The 17,766-nt window shown below is 43.2% G+C and overlaps 2 protein-coding genes and 1 long non-coding RNA gene across 9 annotated transcripts in view; 1 reads left to right on the top strand and 2 right to left on the bottom strand.

The window, feature by feature from the left end:
• The window catches only part of LOC122564147 (TATA-binding protein-associated factor 2N), a 33,605-nt gene extending 24,921 nt beyond the window's left edge, over nucleotides 1-8,684 (bottom strand). For 2 of the 5 annotated variants that reach the window (XM_087977529.1, XM_087977530.1), the window contains exons 1-3: nucleotides 8,574-8,684; nucleotides 5,811-5,850; nucleotides 2,730-2,781 (exon numbers count right to left, since the gene is read on the bottom strand). In XM_087977529.1, coding sequence (XP_087833655.1) covers nucleotides 2,730-2,781; nucleotides 5,811-5,850; nucleotides 8,574-8,580 — 99 coding nt within the window. In that variant the 5' untranslated portion in view covers nucleotides 8,581-8,684. Of the gene's footprint in view, nucleotides 1-2,612; nucleotides 2,700-2,729; nucleotides 2,782-5,810; nucleotides 5,851-8,573 lie in introns of those variants that run through there. The other 3 variants (XM_087977531.1, XM_087977533.1, XM_087977532.1) reach the window with 3 other exon arrangements.
• A 5,558-nt stretch (nucleotides 8,685-14,242) lies between these two features.
• The window catches only part of LOC148141921 (uncharacterized), a 49,791-nt gene continuing 46,267 nt past the window's right edge, over nucleotides 14,243-17,766 (bottom strand). For all 3 annotated transcript variants that reach the window (XR_015752393.1, XR_015752392.1, XR_015752391.1), the window contains one exon: nucleotides 14,243-14,753. This is a non-coding gene — a long non-coding RNA (uncharacterized LOC148141921). The remainder of the gene's footprint in view (nucleotides 14,754-17,766) is intronic.
• rhbdd2 (rhomboid domain containing 2) overlaps nucleotides 16,289-17,766 on the top strand; it is a 53,422-nt gene continuing 51,944 nt past the window's right edge. The window contains exon 1 of the mRNA XM_043718774.2: nucleotides 16,289-16,696. Coding sequence (XP_043574709.2) covers nucleotides 16,423-16,696 — 274 coding nt within the window. The 5' untranslated portion in view covers nucleotides 16,289-16,422. The remainder of the gene's footprint in view (nucleotides 16,697-17,766) is intronic.

Raw genomic sequence — 17,766 nt, 5'->3', positions numbered from 1 at the left:
TTCTCAGTGATACTATGGAGTCAAAATTTAGGTCAAAGCCCCACAAAGTAAATAATAGGACATTGTTACAGTGCAGTACTGTAAAAGTGCCAAGAGCTGCAGAGTTTGTGTGAAATATCAATTCCTTATAAATACGATCAAAGTACCCAGTTAAATACATTTATTGCTGTTTCCACACACTTACTTGTTTACCTACATTAGTAAGCATACATTCAAAAGTCCACCCCAATCCAGAGTCCCAGCAATCAAGAGTTATGTACAAATTAAGGATTTGTCTTGCAATAAGTTTTAAATCTCATTGCCAACATTGACGGTGAAAGCAGAAAATGTTACTATTCAAAATTATATTTTAAAAAGAGGAATATGGAACATTTGATCAAATCTGGTTAGTAGTTTTGCTTCTTCAGTGGGATATACCAGAAGATGAACAAACCCCAAATGGACTGTTTCAGTATTTCAACCAGAGAGTAGGGCAAGTTAAAAATTACAGTGCCACAGAGTGGTCATCTTGCATTCACGTATCATCTTTAAATAGTAAAGATGTCCCAAACTATTCACAGAAACATTACCTAACAATCTTGTGCAGCTTGGTATCAAATTTTATTTAAAGACAACAGACATTTGGTCAAAGAATTAGGTTATAGAACAGTTTATGCAAAAAGGAAATAAGGAGAATAGATGTAGAATTAAGACCCACACCCGGCACGGTGGCTCAATGGTTAGCACTGCTGCCTCACAGCACCTTCGACCTGGGTTCGATCCCTACCTCAGGTGACGATCTGTGTGGTGTTTGCACATTCTCCCAGTATCTGCGTGGGTTTCCTCCCTAAACCCAAAAACGTGCAGGCTAGGTGAATTTGTGATTCTAAATTGCCCATAGCATTAGATGCATTAATCAGGGGTAAATATAGGATAGGTTGCTCTTTGGAGAATTGGTGTGGACTTGCTAGGCTGAAGGGCCTGTTTCCATACTGTAAGGTATCTAAATCACATCTAAAAAGATGCAGCTGCCAGTACTGGAGTGATGGAAGTCAAAGATGTACAAGAGGCATGAAATGGTGAGTAGAGATCTATGTCTAGGATTTGGAATAGGAAAGGCAAGGGCAGAGATGATTCAGGCCATCAGACCAATGTACAAATACATCTATGTCCACAGTGATGGGTGAATGAGGTCTTTTCCAAGTAAGAACGTGGGAACAATTTTGAGTAATGTGAAGGTCAGATCATGGACAAGGACTGCCAGAACACTGGAACAATCAAGGCTAAAAGTAGCAGAAATATAGACATTGATCTCAGCTTCCTAAAATAGTGTAATAGAAAAAGACAACTATAAAAAAAGTGCAACAAGAAATAGAACTACAAAAAAATCAAGTACTTGGACAAGAATTTAATAGCTATTTAATTAGCTCTAACTAATAGCAAGAGATTTAAAACCGCTCTCCATGGATTATTGGAAAGCCTTCAGTTTACTACACATTTGATTCTATACATGATATAGTATCAAAATGTATTAAGCGTAGTCAGATATAAAGAAAGTTGATTTTACTAATGGCAATCTGATCAAAACACGTAATGGCGACTTGTGCTTGTTTAAAAGCAAATTGAAATCAGAATAAAACTTGCTCTAAGTATTATAGAAATCTCAAATAATTGTTAAGCCAGATTCAGATGTTATTACACACTTCTGAAGCAGATAAGAGACTTGATCCCAGGACTCTTGGCTCAGAGGTATGGACACTACTAAACTACATATTCAGTAATTAATATACAGAAACAGTAAAATATCCATAATGCTTTGTAATGTCGTCTTGAAACCAAGCAGGGGGAAAAAAATCATGAACACTAAAGTTTAGCTCTTGTAGTAGCACCTACAAACAGTAGGCTGAAAAGCAATAAGAACGAGTAACTCAAAAAGGGCTGTTAATTTACTAGAACAACTAAAGATGACTGAACCCATCCAATAAGACCACATGCACAGCAAAAGAATAACTAAGCCCCTATATCAAAAACAAGATTGATAAAGAAGGCATCAGAAGCAGCTGCATTGACAAATAATTTTGAGGTGGCACGGTGGCTCAGTGGTTAGCACTGCAGCCTCACAATACCAGGGACCTTGGTTCGATTCCAGTCTTGGGTGCTCTGTGTGGAGTTTGCACATTCTCCCCACGTCTGCGCGAGTTTCCTCCAGGTGCCCCAATTTCCTCCCACAATCCCAGGACAGGTGGACTGACCATGTTAAACTGTCCATAGTGTTAGGTGCATGAGTCAGTGGGAAATGGGTATGGGTGGGTTACTCTTTGAAGAGTCCCTCTTTGGAGGATTGGTGCAGATTTATTGGGCCAAATGGCCTGTTTCCACACTGTGGGGAATCTAATCATATGATTCAAGTTTAATCCATCATGACTGTTTTATGTCATGATCTCATAGCTAGTCAGAGATTTGTAGGGAAATACATCTTTTAGTTGCAAATGTTTGATTCACACCTCCTGTATGATGGGACTGGATACTCCCAGAATAGCCAGTGGCAAAAGGAAGTACTTAGGATTAAAAATCTAAAGCCATTTAGTAGTAAGGTGGTGGCCACTAATCTTTTTCCAAATCAAAATACTTACATGAAAAATACAAAGAGCACCACAGAGAAAAAGTGAATTATCCTCCACTGCAAGACTGAGTATAATAGTCATGATTTCCAAACTGCTCTCAAACCCAAATCAATTAGCTTAATATACCTGTGAAGCATGCCCATAACTTTGGCTTGATTGGGCACCATAGGCTCCATAGCTGCAAGAAGAAAAAAATATAGATACCATAAAGAAAATTGATCACATTTTAATAGACTTTCCCTAAAACATTACTTGTAATTATGTACTTCACAGCCCAATGATATCACGTACATCAGGACATTGTCGGTCAAAAAACCAAAGCAATATGCTGACAAAAGCTCTGCATGGTTTCAAAGCCCTTATCAGGAACCAACCTTTAGCCACTGTATTGCCGTTGAGGATTTATTTTACGTAAAAGTGATATTAAAACAAATCTTCATTCATACTATACTGCAGTCAATGACTGCATGTTTGAAGCATTTAGTTATATCAAGTTTTTTTCCCCCCCAGTCCTTGACATTGTTACATATCTCACTATACCTAGGACATTACAGACTTCATGAGAGCTTTCAATTTGTTTAACCCTTGATTTATACATTTCTCAGAACAGCTAGAGTCGATCACAGTCTTCAAACAAAAAAAAAAGTGCCTTCTGTAAACCATGTTAATAAATAGTGACATGTTGTATAGTTCAAAAGTTTAACCAAATTTTGGCTAATTTTCCATATTTGATGACATCATAAACCCCATGCCAAAAACTCCAGAATGCATTTATTCCAATCAAGTTACAATAACCATTACCTGGCTATTTATAGACTAATCTTCGAGAGAAAGTGAGGGCTGCAGATGCTGGAGATCAGAGCTGAAAATGTGTTGCTGGAAAATGTGACCTGCTGCACTTTTCCAGCAACACATTTTCAGCTATTTATAGACTAATGTTTGCCTTCCATTAGAGGAACAGACAAACTGTTACCTGATTAAATATACATAGGCTGATCAGCACATTTGTACTTAGTGAGGACAAGTGGATGACAAGCAGGTTCCCCTCAGAGTCAAACACTCCCGATTTGGAACTATATGTTACAGGGTCAAAAATACCGGAATTCCTTAACAGAGGATTCATCTACATCACTGGACTGCAGATGTCAAAAACGGCAGCCCACCACCACCTTCAATGGCAAATACTGGTCTTGCAAAGCTTATGTAGTACAAAAGACAAACAGTTTCAACTGAAATACACCTCATCAAATACAGTCCAGTTAGACTTACACAGTGAGAAACAGTAAGATTAACATTCCAGGTTTTGAAATTTCAGTTAAAGGAACCACATTGCTGATATTCAGGAACAAAAAAAGCAAATGCTAGAAAAACACATCAGCTCTGGTAGCATCTTGAAGAGAGAGAAGCAGTTTACACAGAGTTCAATATGATTCTTTGGAACACAAAATCTGAAGAAAGCAAGTTGGACTCAAACCATTAACTAACTGCGTTCTCTACAAGTGTTGCCAGATCTGCTGGAGGAACGCAAAAAGCAAGTAACTACAGAGGAACCTTGATTATCTGAAGGACACGGGTGGGGAGTATTTCACTCAGTTAATTGAATTCCGGATAACAGTTTAGCCAAGTATCGGGACCTTGTGATCTTGCCGGATAACCCGATATTCGGATAATCGAATGCTGGATAATTGAGGTTCCTCTGTACAGGCTAATTAACCTAACAAGTAATGTTGGAAAAGTATTGGAATCAATTCCTATGAAGTAATGTCAGAACATTTGAAAGACCACAATCTAATGAAGCAGTCAGAATGGCTTCTGAATGTGTAATTTGAGAATTTTGAGAGCAAGTCTCAACCAGCATGGATAGAGGGTATTCAGTAGATGTGTTATATTTGGACTTGCAGAAGGCATTCAGCAAGGTACCTCACAAAAGGTTAAGCCATGCGATAACAGCCCACAATGATGGCAGTAGGATATTGGTATGGACAGAGAATTGGCTAGTGGACAGGAAACAACAAGTGGGGACGTGAGGTTCTTTTTCAGTTTGGCAGCCCATGATCAGTACAGTTCCACAATGTTCAGAGCTGGCACCACAACTGTTTACACATATTAATGAATTGAAAGGAGGAAGTGAATATACCTTCGTCAAATTTGCAGATGACAAAAAAATAAGGGGAAAAGGCAGGCTGCAAGATGGATACAAAACAGTTTACAGGTTAAGTGGGCATTAAGTTGGTAAATGTGGGATACGTGGAAAATTACTATAAAATGGGAAAATGCGAAATTATTTGTTTTCGAAGGGAGAACAGATTTTAACAGAGAAAAACTGCAGAAAGCTGTAATACAAAGCTGGCTGAACTTGTGCATGAAACACCACAAAACTACTACACAGGTGCAGCAGGAAATCAGGAAGGTGAATGGAATGTTAGCCCTTATTTCAAGGGGGTTGAAGGAAAAGAATAGGGAAGTCTTACTGCAACTGTAGAAGATGTTGGTGAGACCACATCTCGAGTGCTGTGAGCAGTTTAGTCCACTTAAAGAAGTGAAGATATTGTTTCATTGGAGGGAGTTCAGAGAAAGTTGACCAGGATGATCTCTGGTTTGAAAGAATATCTCATGACCAAAGGCTAAACATATTGGGACTCTATCCACTGGAGTTTAGAAGAATGAGGTGATTTCATGGAAACATACAGAATTCTTAAGGGGCTTTCCAGGATAAATGCTGAGGATGTTACACCTCAGGGGAAAGTCTGGGACCAGAGGGTATACTGTCAGAATAAAGGGTTCTCACTTTAGGATTGATAGGAGAATGAATTTCTTCTTTCAGAGGGTTGATGGCCTTTGAATCTCCTTCCCCCACAGCACTGTGGGAGCAGCATCCTTGTGTACATTTAAGGCTCAGCTATAGATTCTTGAGTTGGGGAATCAAGTAGAGGCAAGAGCAAGAAAATGGAATGAAGAACATCAGATCAGCCATGATCCTACTGAATGGTGGAGCAGCCTTGAGGGGAGAAATGTTCTGATTATTTCCAGCACTTAAAATTTCAGATCTCCAACTTTGCAATATTTTGCTTTTATTTTATTCAGAGATTCAGCTGTCAGCAACTGTGAAAACAACAACTTGTGTATTGAGTATGTTCTGCCTTTCAAATTTCTGATTATTTCTCTTTGGACAAGTTTGTTCTTTTAACTCCTGACATGCATGCATACCTTTGTGCTTGAGCTCCAGGCTGACTGTAATTTCCATAATCTGTTAATTTAAAAGAAAGTTTTTAAAAAAAAAATCAGTGACTGCTTGTGTTATGTGCCGTCGCAACCTTGCTCACTTTTAAAAGATTTACCTCAAAAAGAGACTTGTAAAAGCAGGTTGGAATTAGTTCCTTTTACCCAGTTTAGTGAACTCGAAGATCAGCTCATAAAAATAAAGTTAAAAGAGTGCTTCAGCGAGTGAATGGATATTAAAGGCTATTCTGTAAAATTACAACAGTTAAGCAACCGTGTACAAAACCCTCTTGACTCAAGGAAACTGACATAAGGGAAATTGCAGTAAAATTGCTGCAATCTCAACTGGTAGTGAATCATGCTGAATAAAAATCATAAGCAAAAGATGTTTCTCCAGCAGCCATTGTAAGAAATGATTAAAATAATTAAATAAAATAATTAAAATTTAAAAATAAAGCACTCCACCTTTCAAGCCCTTGCCCTATTTAATTGTGAACAGTTTAACCGACATCTTGAGCAAGGTGGTAGCAGTCTTAATGCTCAATTAATATTAAAATCAACTAGTAGGTATCTCCAAATCAAAGATTCAATATAGTGAGTAGACTCATGTTAGGTGCAAAGTAACGTCACTGCAGTACCAGACAGCTAGTCTCTCATGAGAGAGATAACTGATAGTGAATTTAACCCAAGGGTCACAATGCTTCACATGAGGAGGGAGGTTCAGAAGAGAGTCCTTCAAGGTAACCTCAGCTGGTGCAGGATTGAACCAATGCTGCCAAAACCAGTCAGGCTGCCAAAAGATTACATTTTAACAGTGAAAAAAAGTGATGCAGATGTTTAGTTTGAATTTGAGATTAACAGGATTGTAAAATTTTGCCTCCTACTGTGACAGCAAAATAATGAATTTGTACCTTTAAATATACTTGTTAGATACTAGCCCAAGTTCCTTTGAAGTAATTGAGACTTTTGGTCACTATAGTATTTTGCAGTAGAGAATAACTTTTACACAAAGACACTTGAATCCTTAAAATTACCTCGTAGTTATTCTAAAATATGCCTTCAAATGTCAATCCATCAAGTGTCACTTGCTTTCCAACTCAGAACCTTGAGGGTTTTAGGTAGTTACCATTTGACCCTCAGGTGTGAACACACCAAACACCTTAAGTCTAAACTGCAAAAGCTTCAACCACAACCACCTGAAGGAGCAGCGCTCTGAAAGCTAGATTCTCCAAATAAACCCTGTTGGTCTATAACCTGGTGTTGAGAGGTTTAACTTTGTCCACCCCAGTTCAACACTGACTCCTCCAATCACCTAATACTAGTCTACCTAGTAAAATGTTTGTAGTTGGGGGTAGTGAGATCTTTCTTTGTAAATGCAAGGTAAGTTACAGGTTACAAGTAGATTTGTGTGGCTTTATAAAAGTACAGCAGTACCAGACAGCTAGTCTCTCATGAGAGAGATAACTGATAGTGAATTTAACCCAAGGGTCACAATGCTGGAGCCTCCTATAATCTGGTATTGTGATTTTTAACTTATTACTACATGTACTCCTCCACAATCCATTTTCAGCTGTACATGAAATGTTTTCATTAACTTATTTTTAGTCATTTTAATTTAATACCCATGATTTAATCTACAGTAGGGCACATTCCAATTACAATGAGGTACATAACACACTTAGTTAAGGGCCTCCTCAAACTTTGCACAGTAATAGTTTGCGCAGAAAGTACAGCATACAAGCTAGTATCTTCAACAGCTGTTACCCCAGGCAGAATACAGTAACAAAGATGCTTTCTTCACTCGGTGTCCGAGAGAGAAATTTAATTCACAAAAGCACCACTCCAAATCAATTCTCTTGCATCTAAACTACACTATTCAAATGAAAACTGATCACTATTTTCTGCAGAAACTCATTTTTTTAAATCTCAGAAACTCACGATTTCACTGCACTCTCCTGCACAAGGTACGTGCATATATAAAAATACCACACACAGGTAAGTGAATGACCAAACTGTGCTCACTGAATCGCAGAAAGGAGCTTTCACTCCACCCTGAGTGGTACTTATGCAAATGGCGTCGGGGGTCACTTTGGGGGTGCAGGGGGCAGAGGGAGAAAGGGGGTCGCTTTGGGGGGAAACCAGGGAGTGGAGAGACACACAAAGGAAAGGGGGTCAGGTTGGTGGAATTAGGGGAGCAGAACGAGAAAGGAAATGGGGCCGTTTTGGGGATCACAGAGAGAAAGGAAAGGGGTCACCTTGGGGGGGCGGGGGGGAGAGAGAGTCAGAGAGAGAGAGAGAAGGGGGTCACTTTGGAGGATTGGGGAGGGGGCAGAGATATAGAAAGGAAAGGTGGTAGTTTTGAGGGATCAGGGAAAAGGGTGATGTTGGGGAAAGCGGCGGTCTCCCTTCCCGCCCCGACCCTCAAAATGGCGGCTGAGGTGGCCGGGTCATTTGGAACTGCGTCACGCTGCTTCACCAGGCCGCAGCGGCACGGGGGCTGGGAGCCGCGGGGGCACGGGGGCTGGCAGCCGCGGGGGGGGAGGAGGACAAGCTGGAAAACCGCCTGGGATTCCTCTCACTAACCCCCCCACCCCTCTTCGCTACACCGTCAGGAACCAGCCCATCAGGGCCGGGGAAGCGATGATGAAAACGCACATTTCCCCGGGGCCGAGAGCTGGGTGTCAGGCAAGAGAAGACGACGGCTACCCGCTGCGGGAGATGAGGCCCCGCTACCGTGGAGAAGGCCCTTACCGGACATGCTGCCGCCTCCAGTTGTTGTTGTTGTTATCCTTGTCCCGCCGACACCAATCCAGCGGCAAATGGAGGCCTCGGCTCACACCAACACCTCCAGCACGGGGGGGGGGGTGGAACAACCTATCAAACCAACCGCCCAATCCGTCAAACGGCCGCTCACGGAATTGGAGACGCCTCACACGGAGTTATTAACACTGAACACCCCTTCAGCTCTGATTACCCCGCTCCCTTCGGTCACAAATAAAAGTCACGTGCTCAATGTTTCCAGCAGACCCCCTTCCCTTGGTGAGGTGGTAGATCCCGGTGTGACCCAATTCCCGAACCGGTTGGGACCGGGTTACTTGGGGAAGCACGTGGCTCGTTGGAGACACGCCCACATTCTGGGGCTTTGGATGGGGCCGAGTGCACGTGCAACAAGTTTCTGAAGCGGGGTCGCTGGACCGAGGAGACGAACTCTGCTTTCCCTGCACAGGTGCTACCAGACCTGCCGAGTGTCTCCAGCCATTTCTGCAGTTGTTTCGTTGTAGAGGCGTCTGCTCATCTTGGGCACCATTTACCCTCTGCATCATCCTCTCAGGGTGTTCCAATTGTCCCTCTTTCTCAGTCAGGGTCTGTCCCGATCGCTCACAACATTGTGGGCAGCTGGTGGTATGTTCATCTCAGAAACCCTGCCATTCAATAAGTTCCAAGGCTGATCTGACTTGGTTTCAACTCTATCTTCAACACTAGCCTTCCCCATAACCTTTTAGTTCTTTGTCTATCTCAAATCTATCTCACTCAGTCATAAATTAAATTATCCTGTCTCCACTGTTTTCTCATGAAAATAGTTCTCTGAGAAAGGAAAATTTCCTCAGCTCTGCCATCAATGGGAGATCCTTTATTTTAAAAGCGTGTCCCGTATTTCTAGCATTGCAGTACTGGTCACAGTACTTATGGAAGGATGTTAATGTGTTGGAAGCAGTTCAGAGAATATTAGAGACTAATACCTGGAATGAGTGGATTGCCTTTTGAATTGGTGATGCCAGTGTTGGACTGGGGTGTACAAAGTTAAAAGTCACACAACACCAGGTTATAGTCCAACAGGTTTAATTGGAAGCACTAGTTTTCAAGCACTGCTCCTTCATCTAACCCTAACCCAACTAGCTCTGAAAGCTAGTGCTTCCAGTTAAACCTGTTGGACTATAACCTGGTGTTGTGTGATTTTTAACTTTGCCTTTTGAAGAAGGGCTAGATGAGCTAAGCATGTTTTGTCTGGAATTTAGTCGAGTCATAGAGATGTACAGCATGGAAACAGACCCTTCGGTCCAACCAGTCCACTCCGACCAGATATCCAAACCCAATCTAGTCCCACCTGCCAGCACCTGGCCCATATTCCTCCAAACCCTTCCTATTCATATACCCATCCAAATGCCTCTTAAATGTTGCAGCCTCCACCACATCCTCTGGCAGCTCATTCCACACACGTACCACCCTCTGTGTGAAAAAGTTGCCCCTTAGGTCTCTTTTATAACTTTCCCCTCTCACCCTAAACCTATGCCCTCTAGTTCTGGACTCCCCGATCCCAGGGAAAAGACTTTGTCTATTTATCCTATCCATGCCTCTCATAATTTTGTAATCCTCTATAAGGTCACCCCTCAACCTCCAACGCTCCAGGGAAAACAGTCCCAGCCTGTTCAGCCTCTCCCTATAGCTCAAATCCTCCAACCCTGGCAACATCCTTGTAAATCTTTTCTGAACCCTTTCAAGTTTCACAACATCCTTCTGATAGGAAGGAGACCAGAATTGCACGCAATATTCCAACAGTGGCCTAACCAATGGCCTGTATAGCCACAACATGACTTCCCAACTCCTGTACTCAATACTCTGACCAATAAAGGAAAGCATACCAAAGTTAACTTAATTGAAATGTATAAGATCCTGAGGGGACTTGACTGGGTGAATGTTAAAAGGATCTTTCCTCTGGTCCAAAAGTCGAGAACAAGGGGTCATAATTTTAAAATAAGGGGATGCCCTTTTAAAACAGAAACGAAGGAACATTTTCTGTCAGAGCATTGTGAGTCTGTGGAATTCACTTCCACAAAAGGCAGTGGATATGGAATCTTTAAATATTTTTTAAAGCAGAGGTAGATAGACAATAGGTGCAGGAGTAGGCCACTCTGCCCTTCAAGCCTGCTCCACCATTCAATATGATCATGGCTTATCATTCTTAATCAGTATCCTGTTCCTGCCTTATCTCCATAACCCTTGATTCTACTATCCTTGAGAGCTCTATCCAACTCTTTCTTAAGTGAATCCAGATACTGGGCCTCCACTGCCCTCTGGGGCAGAGTATTCCACACAGCCACCACTCTCTGGGTGAAGAATTTTCTCCTCATCTCTGTCCTAAATGGTCTACCCTGTATTTTTAAGCTGTGTCCTCTGGTCCGGCACTCACCCATCATTGGAAACATGTTTCCTGCCTCAAGAGTGTCCAATCCTTTAATAATCTTATATGTTTCAATCAGATCCCCTCTCAGTCTTCTAAACTCAAGGGTATACAAGCCCAGGTGCTCCAGTCTTTCAGCGTAAGGTAGTCCCGCCATTCCAGGAATTGACCTCGTGAACCTATGCCGCACTCCCTCAATAGCCAGAATGTCTTTCCTCAAATTTGGAGACCAGAACTGCACACAGTACTCGAGGTGTGGTCTCACCAGGGCCCTGTACAGCTGCAGAAGAACCTCTTTGCTTCTATACACAATCCCTCTTGTTATGAAGGCCAGCATACTATTAGGAGAAAGTGAGGACTGCAGATGCAGGAGATCAGAGCTTAAAAATGTGTTGCTGGAAAAGTGCAGCAGGTCAGGCAGCATCAAAGGAGAAGGAGAGTCGACGTTAACTCTCCCTCCCACTCCGTCAAGGACATGCAGGTCATTGGCCTCCTCCATTGCCAGACCATGGCAACACGACGCCTGGAGAAAGAGCGACTCATCTTCCGCCTAGGAACCCTCCAGCCACAGGGGATGAATGCGGATTTCTCCAGCTTCCTCATTTACCCTCCCCCCTCCTTTTCTCAGTCCCAGCCCTCAGACTCAGCACCGCCTTCTTGACCTGCAATCTTCTTCCCGACCTCTCCGCCCCCACCCCCTCTCCGGCCTATCACCCTCACCTTATCCTCCTTCCACCTATCGCATTCCCAACGCCCCTCCCCCAAGTCCCTCCTCCCTACCTTTTATCTTAGCCTGCTTGGCACACCCTCCTCATTCCTGAAGAAGGGCTTATGCCCGAAACGTCGATTCTCCTTCTCCTTTGGTGCTGCCTGACCTGCTGCGCTTTTCCAGCATACTATTAGCCTTCTTCACTACCTGCTGTACCTGCATGCTTACCTTCATTGACTGGTGTACAAGAACACCCAGATCTGTTTGTACTGCCCCTTTACCTAAATTGATTCCATTTAGGTAGTAATCTGCCTTCCAGTTCTTGCCACCAAAATGGATAACCATACATTTATCCACATTAAACTGCATCTGATCACTCACATAACCTGTCCAGGTCACCCTGTAATCTCCTAACATCCTCCTCACATTTCACCCTGCCACCCAGCTTAGTATCATCAGCTGATTACAAGGGGACGAAAAATAATCGAGTATGCAGTAATATAGAGGAGGTTAAAATCAGAGCAGCCATGATCTTATTGAATGGTGGAACAAGTTCAAAGAGCCCAGTGACCTACTCTTGTTCCATGTTCATAGTCACCCTATGAAAGGAAACATTCTCTTGATGTCCAACCTATCAAGTCTTCTCAGGATCTTAAATGTTTTGATATGATTATTGTCATTATCACTATATATTATCTTTCTTGTTGAACACATTCATTTTGCACAAGGGCCTGGAAGAGGATCCCGAATCAACACCTCTACCTTGCTTAGCATTCTGGAGGCTCTCGCTCCTGTTGTAATTGGAGCTTGATCTGCTTTGCATTCACATTATCCATATGCTTGTCAATTCTTTGCTAATTTGAGACTGTAGCATGGACTCCTTTCTTTAAGGCTATAGTAGGATGTGAGTAAGACCATGTGGACATGAGCCAATGCTGTGTTCTGTAGGGCTAAATGGAATTATATAGTTATAGTATCAGGGAGTCATTCAGTATAGAAAAGGATCTTCAGCCCATCAAGTCTGTGCCAATTTACTAATCCTGCTTTCCAGCACTTTCCTCATAGCCTTGAATGTTTTGACATTTCAAGTGCTCATCTTCGTACATTTTAAATGTTGTGAGGTGTCCTGCCTCTATTGCCCTCCCAAGCAATGCATTCCAGATTCCCACCACCCTCTGGAAGAAAAAAACGCTCTTTGAAATCCCCTCTGAACCTCCTGCCCTTTGCCTTAAAATTATGCCCATTCAATATCGACCTTTCAACGAAGGGGAACAGCTACTTACTTTTCACGCCCCTCATAATTTGGCACATCTCAATCAGGTACCTCCTCAGCTTTCTCTGCTCTAAGGAAATAACCCAAACCTATCCAATTTCTCTTCATAGCTAAAATACTCCAACCCAGGCAACATTCTGTGAATGTCCCCTACAATGTAATCACACCCCTCCTACATGACTCAACACAATACTTCAGTTGTGGCCAAACAAACATTTTGAACAGCTCCAAGATAATTTCCCTGCTCTTATAATCGGTACCACGACTGATAAAGGCAAGTGTCCTGTATGCCCCCTTGGCATGGTGCTCAGTGGATAGCACTGCTGCCTCACAGCACCAGGGAGCTGGGTTCAATTCCACCTTTGGGTGACTGTCCGTGTGGAGTTGCACATTCTCCCTATGTCCATGTGGGTTTGCTCCAGTCTCCACTCACAGTCCAAAGATATGTAGGTTTGGTGGATTGGCCATGGGAAATGCAGGGTTACCAGGATGAGATGTGTCTGAATGGTTCTTTGGAGGTTTGGTGTGGACTTGATGGGCCAAATAGCCTGCTTCAATACTGTAAGGATTCTATGATGATCTATTTTCGTGTCCTGCTGCCTTCAGGGATATGTGGACAGAACCTCAAGATCCCTCTGGGGTTCATGTTTACCATGGACATCCAGTCCCTCCACACTTCCATCTGACATGACCAGGACCTCCAAGCCCTCCGTTTCTTCCCCTCCTGACGTCCCCACCAGTACCCTTTGACTGATACTCTTATTAATTTGGCTGAACTGATCCTCACCCTCAACAATTTCTCCTTCCAATCCTCCCACTTCCTCCCGACGAAAGGGTTAGGCATGGGCACCTGCATGGGTCCCAGCTATGCCTGACTCTTTGTCGGCTACATAGAACAGTCCGTCTTCCGGAGTTACACCGGCACCACTCCCAACCTCTTCCTCCGCTACATTAATGACTGCATCGGTGCCTCCTGCTACTTGGATGCTGCCTGACCTGCTGTGCTTTTCCAGCATCACACTCTCAACTCTGATCTCCAACATTTGCAGACCTTACTGTCTTCTTTGGTAACTCTTTGCCAAGTGGGACAGATATGATGGGCAAAAGCCTCCTCCTGTACTGTAAATTTTCTGTGATTTTTTTAATGCCTTGTTCTGCTGTTCAACGTTTGCCTCCGTTCCCACAGAAATATCATAATTGTGAAGGAAATGAGCTATGGGGAAACATTAATGAAACTTAAGATCTACAATAAATTAAATGTAACTGTTCAGAAAACTTTATTGCATCTGAAAGACAGACAGACAGAAAATATTGTGGTTAGTTATGATTTACATATTGCTCCACACAAGAGTTATAAACATTATCCTAAACAATGTTCAGTTTATGAGCTGACAGCGAACTTCATAGCATATGACTTGTGCTGATTGAAACATGATCTTGGTCTTGGAGACATTAATTTGGAGAACAGTTTTTGGCAGCACTTGAGAAGTGTCTTCAATAGTCTGATGGCTTCCTTGGCTGTGTGCAGCCAGGACACATTTGTTTCAAATTTTCCTCTTTAGTGACTTTTAGATCTGATCAGCATGGCCATTCACCGAATTGTCTAGTAATGTTGTTGACACTTGGGGAACGTTTGCAGGTATGTCATCTCTGGCCTTCTTGTGGGTATATTAGCTGTTGCAGGTTTGATGTTCCTCAAAGCATGCTGAATCAAATTTCTGTGCTTGGTTTCCACACATCCTCGGCAGTCTTTTTTCCAAGAGAAATGGTCTGCAATGCAGAAGTTTGTGAAGTTCATTTCTAAAGTAAAAACCAAAGAACTGCAGATGCTATGAATCAGAAGCAAAAACAGAAATTGCTGGAAAAGCTCAGCTGGTCTGGCAGCATCTGTGGAGAGAAATCAGAGTTAACGTTTTGAATTGAGTGACCCTTCCTCAGAATGTTCTGAGCATGAAACATTAATTTTGATTCTTCTGCACAGATGCTGCCAGACCTGCTGAGCTTTCCCAGCAATTTCTGTTTTTGTTTTTTTAATATAAATTAGAATCCCTACAGTGTGGAAACAGGCCCTTTGGCCCAACAAGTCCACACCGACACTCCGAAGAGTAACCCACCCAGACTCATTCCCCTACCCTATATTTACCTCTGATTAGTGCACCTAACTAACGTACACATCCCTGAACACTATGGGCAATTTAGCTTGCCCATTTAGCCAATTCACCTAACCTGCACATCTTTGGATTGTGAGAGAAAGCCTTGAGCACCCGGGGGAAACCCATGCGTCACAGGGAGAATGTGCAAACTCCATGCAGACAATACAAGGATCATTAGCAAAGTAATTAAAACAAACAAAACTACAGTGGATACTGTAAATCTGAAATAAAAACAGAAAATGTTTGGTATATTCTAAGGAGAAATACTCATTAGGTCTGACATCATCTCAGAGAGAGAAACAGAATTGATGTTTCTTGTCTGTCATCCGAAATATATTTTAGTTCCTTATGTATCCTCTTCAGTATAGACAAATGTATAATAATGTGTAATTATATGTAGATATTAGAGGGATATGGGCCAAATGTTGGCAAATGAGACAAGATTAATTTAGGATATCTGGTTGGCATGGACAACTTGGACTTTATGGTCTGTTTCTGTGCTGTGCAACTCTATGAGTGGTTAAACCGAGGAATCATGAACTCGTTTGGATGTGAATGATCCCAAGGCACTATCTCAGAGAGCAGAGTTGTCCTCAGTGTCCTGGGCAAGGTATATTGCTGAATTAACATCAAGAAAGAAAAGATTATTTCATTATTATCATATTTGTGTTTGTGGGAGTTTGCTCTGTATGTACTGTTTGCTGATGTTTCAATCTTACAACAGTGGCCACACTTTAAAAAGTACTTATCTTGACTGTAAATGATCAGATTTCCAGTACCTGCAGTTCTTTGTTTGGAGACTAAACGTTAACTGTGCTGTCTGTCCACAGATGATGCCAGACCTGTTGAGATTCTCCAGCAATTACTGTTTTTGTTTTAGATTTCCAGCATTTCTTTATTTTGTTAAAGGAATGCAGGTCTATCTTTGTATTTAGGCCTAGCAGCAAGTTAGAAAGGAGCAGGGTGAAAACATAGTTCAGAATTAAAATAATCATGTTTCAACAACTGATGAGATAATGTGAATGCAGTTGGAAAGTGGTGCTATGATCTAAAGGAGAACAATATGTGAAGTTTGCAGTGGCTTGGGTGTACAGTGGCTGGTTACCATGGCGACGGGCTGTACCGAGGCCGGGCGCGCATGCGCGCTGCGTCACTTTGGGGCCTGTGAATCCGGGCTGTAAATTACTGCCCGCTTGCCGCCAGAGGCAGCGTCCGCTAACAGCCCGGCCCGGCCCGGCCTTCCGCCTCCTTCTCTTCGCATCGAATTTCCAGAGAGCCAGCGGGCCATGGCGGAGAGGAGCGAGGTGCAGTCTGCCAATGCTCCCGGCCACCACCACCACCACCATCACCGAGGCCAGCAGCCACCGCCGCCGCAGCATCAGCACCAGCAGACGCCACCGCCCAGCCTGGTGCGGATGGTGAAGTCGGTGATCCCCGTGCTGCCCTGTACCACTGTCTCCACAGTCCTGCTCGGATGGATCATGTTCTACCTGACCTGCAGGTACAAGATGTTCAATGAGCACACCTTCACCCTCGGGCACTTCACCAGCCGCTTGCAAGGTAAGGGGGGAGGGGGCAGGTATGCTGGGACTGAGCAATAGTCAGTGCAAGAAGGGTCTGACACACTCAAACTCCATACTCTGTGGAAAGTCCAAGTTGTGCAATAATAATAGCAACAAAGGCATAAGGAATTACCTTTGCAGATGGCGAGTGGTTAGAATATGGAATGCTCTACCCAAGAGCATTCCATATCCTAACTTTCCTGATGAAGGGCCTTTGCTTGAAACATCGATTTTCCTGCTCCTCGGATGCTGCCTGACCTGTTGTGCTTTTCCAGCACCACTCTCATCTAGACTCAGATCTCCAGCATCTGCAGTCCTCACCTTCGCACGGTCAAACTCCATGCTGTGTGGAAAGTCCAAGCTGTGCAATAATAGTACGGGCGGCACGGTGGCACAGTGGTTAGCACTGCTGCCTCACAGCGCCAGAGACCCGGGTTCAATTCCCGCCTCAGCCGACTGACTGTGTGGAGTTTGCATGTTCTCCCCGTGTCTGCGTGGGTTTCCTCCGGGTGCTCCGGTTTCCTCCCACAGTCCAAAGATGTGCAGGGTCAGGTGAATTGGCCATACTAAATTGCCCATAGTGTTAGGTAAGGGGTAAATGTAGGGGTATGGGTGGGTTTCGCTTTGGCGGGTCGGTGTGGACTTGTTGGGCCGAAGGGCCTGTTTCCACACTGTAATCTAATCTAATCTAATCTAATAGCAATGAAGGCACAAGGAATTATCTTTGCAGATGGTGAGTGGTTAGGATGTGGAATGCTCTACCCAAGAGTATACCAAGGCAATGGCCAATCAAGTCTTTCAACAGGGCATTATGATTTAGAGAAGCCAGTGTTGGACTGGGGTGTACAAAGTTAAAAATCGCACAACACCAAGTTATACTCCAACAGGTTTAATTGGAAGCACTAGCTAGTGCTTCCAATTAAACCTGTTGGACTATAACCTGGTGTTGTGTGATTTTTAACAGGCCATTAGATTTTTATTTGAGAAGGATCAGTGTGCACGGTTATAGGGAGAAAGGAGCTAGGTAACATCACCTTGGGATGCCAGCGCAGGCACAATGGGCTGAAT

The sequence above is a fragment of the Chiloscyllium plagiosum genome, unplaced genomic scaffold (assembly GCF_037043375.1).
Source record: "Chiloscyllium plagiosum isolate Xiang-an unplaced genomic scaffold, Cpla_swu_hap1 HiC_scaffold_31, whole genome shotgun sequence".
Classification (NCBI taxonomy): domain Eukaryota; kingdom Metazoa; phylum Chordata; class Chondrichthyes; order Orectolobiformes; family Hemiscylliidae; genus Chiloscyllium; species Chiloscyllium plagiosum.
The sequence above is the reverse complement of the archived record's forward strand: the minus strand, read 5'-3'. Positions and strand labels throughout refer to the sequence as shown.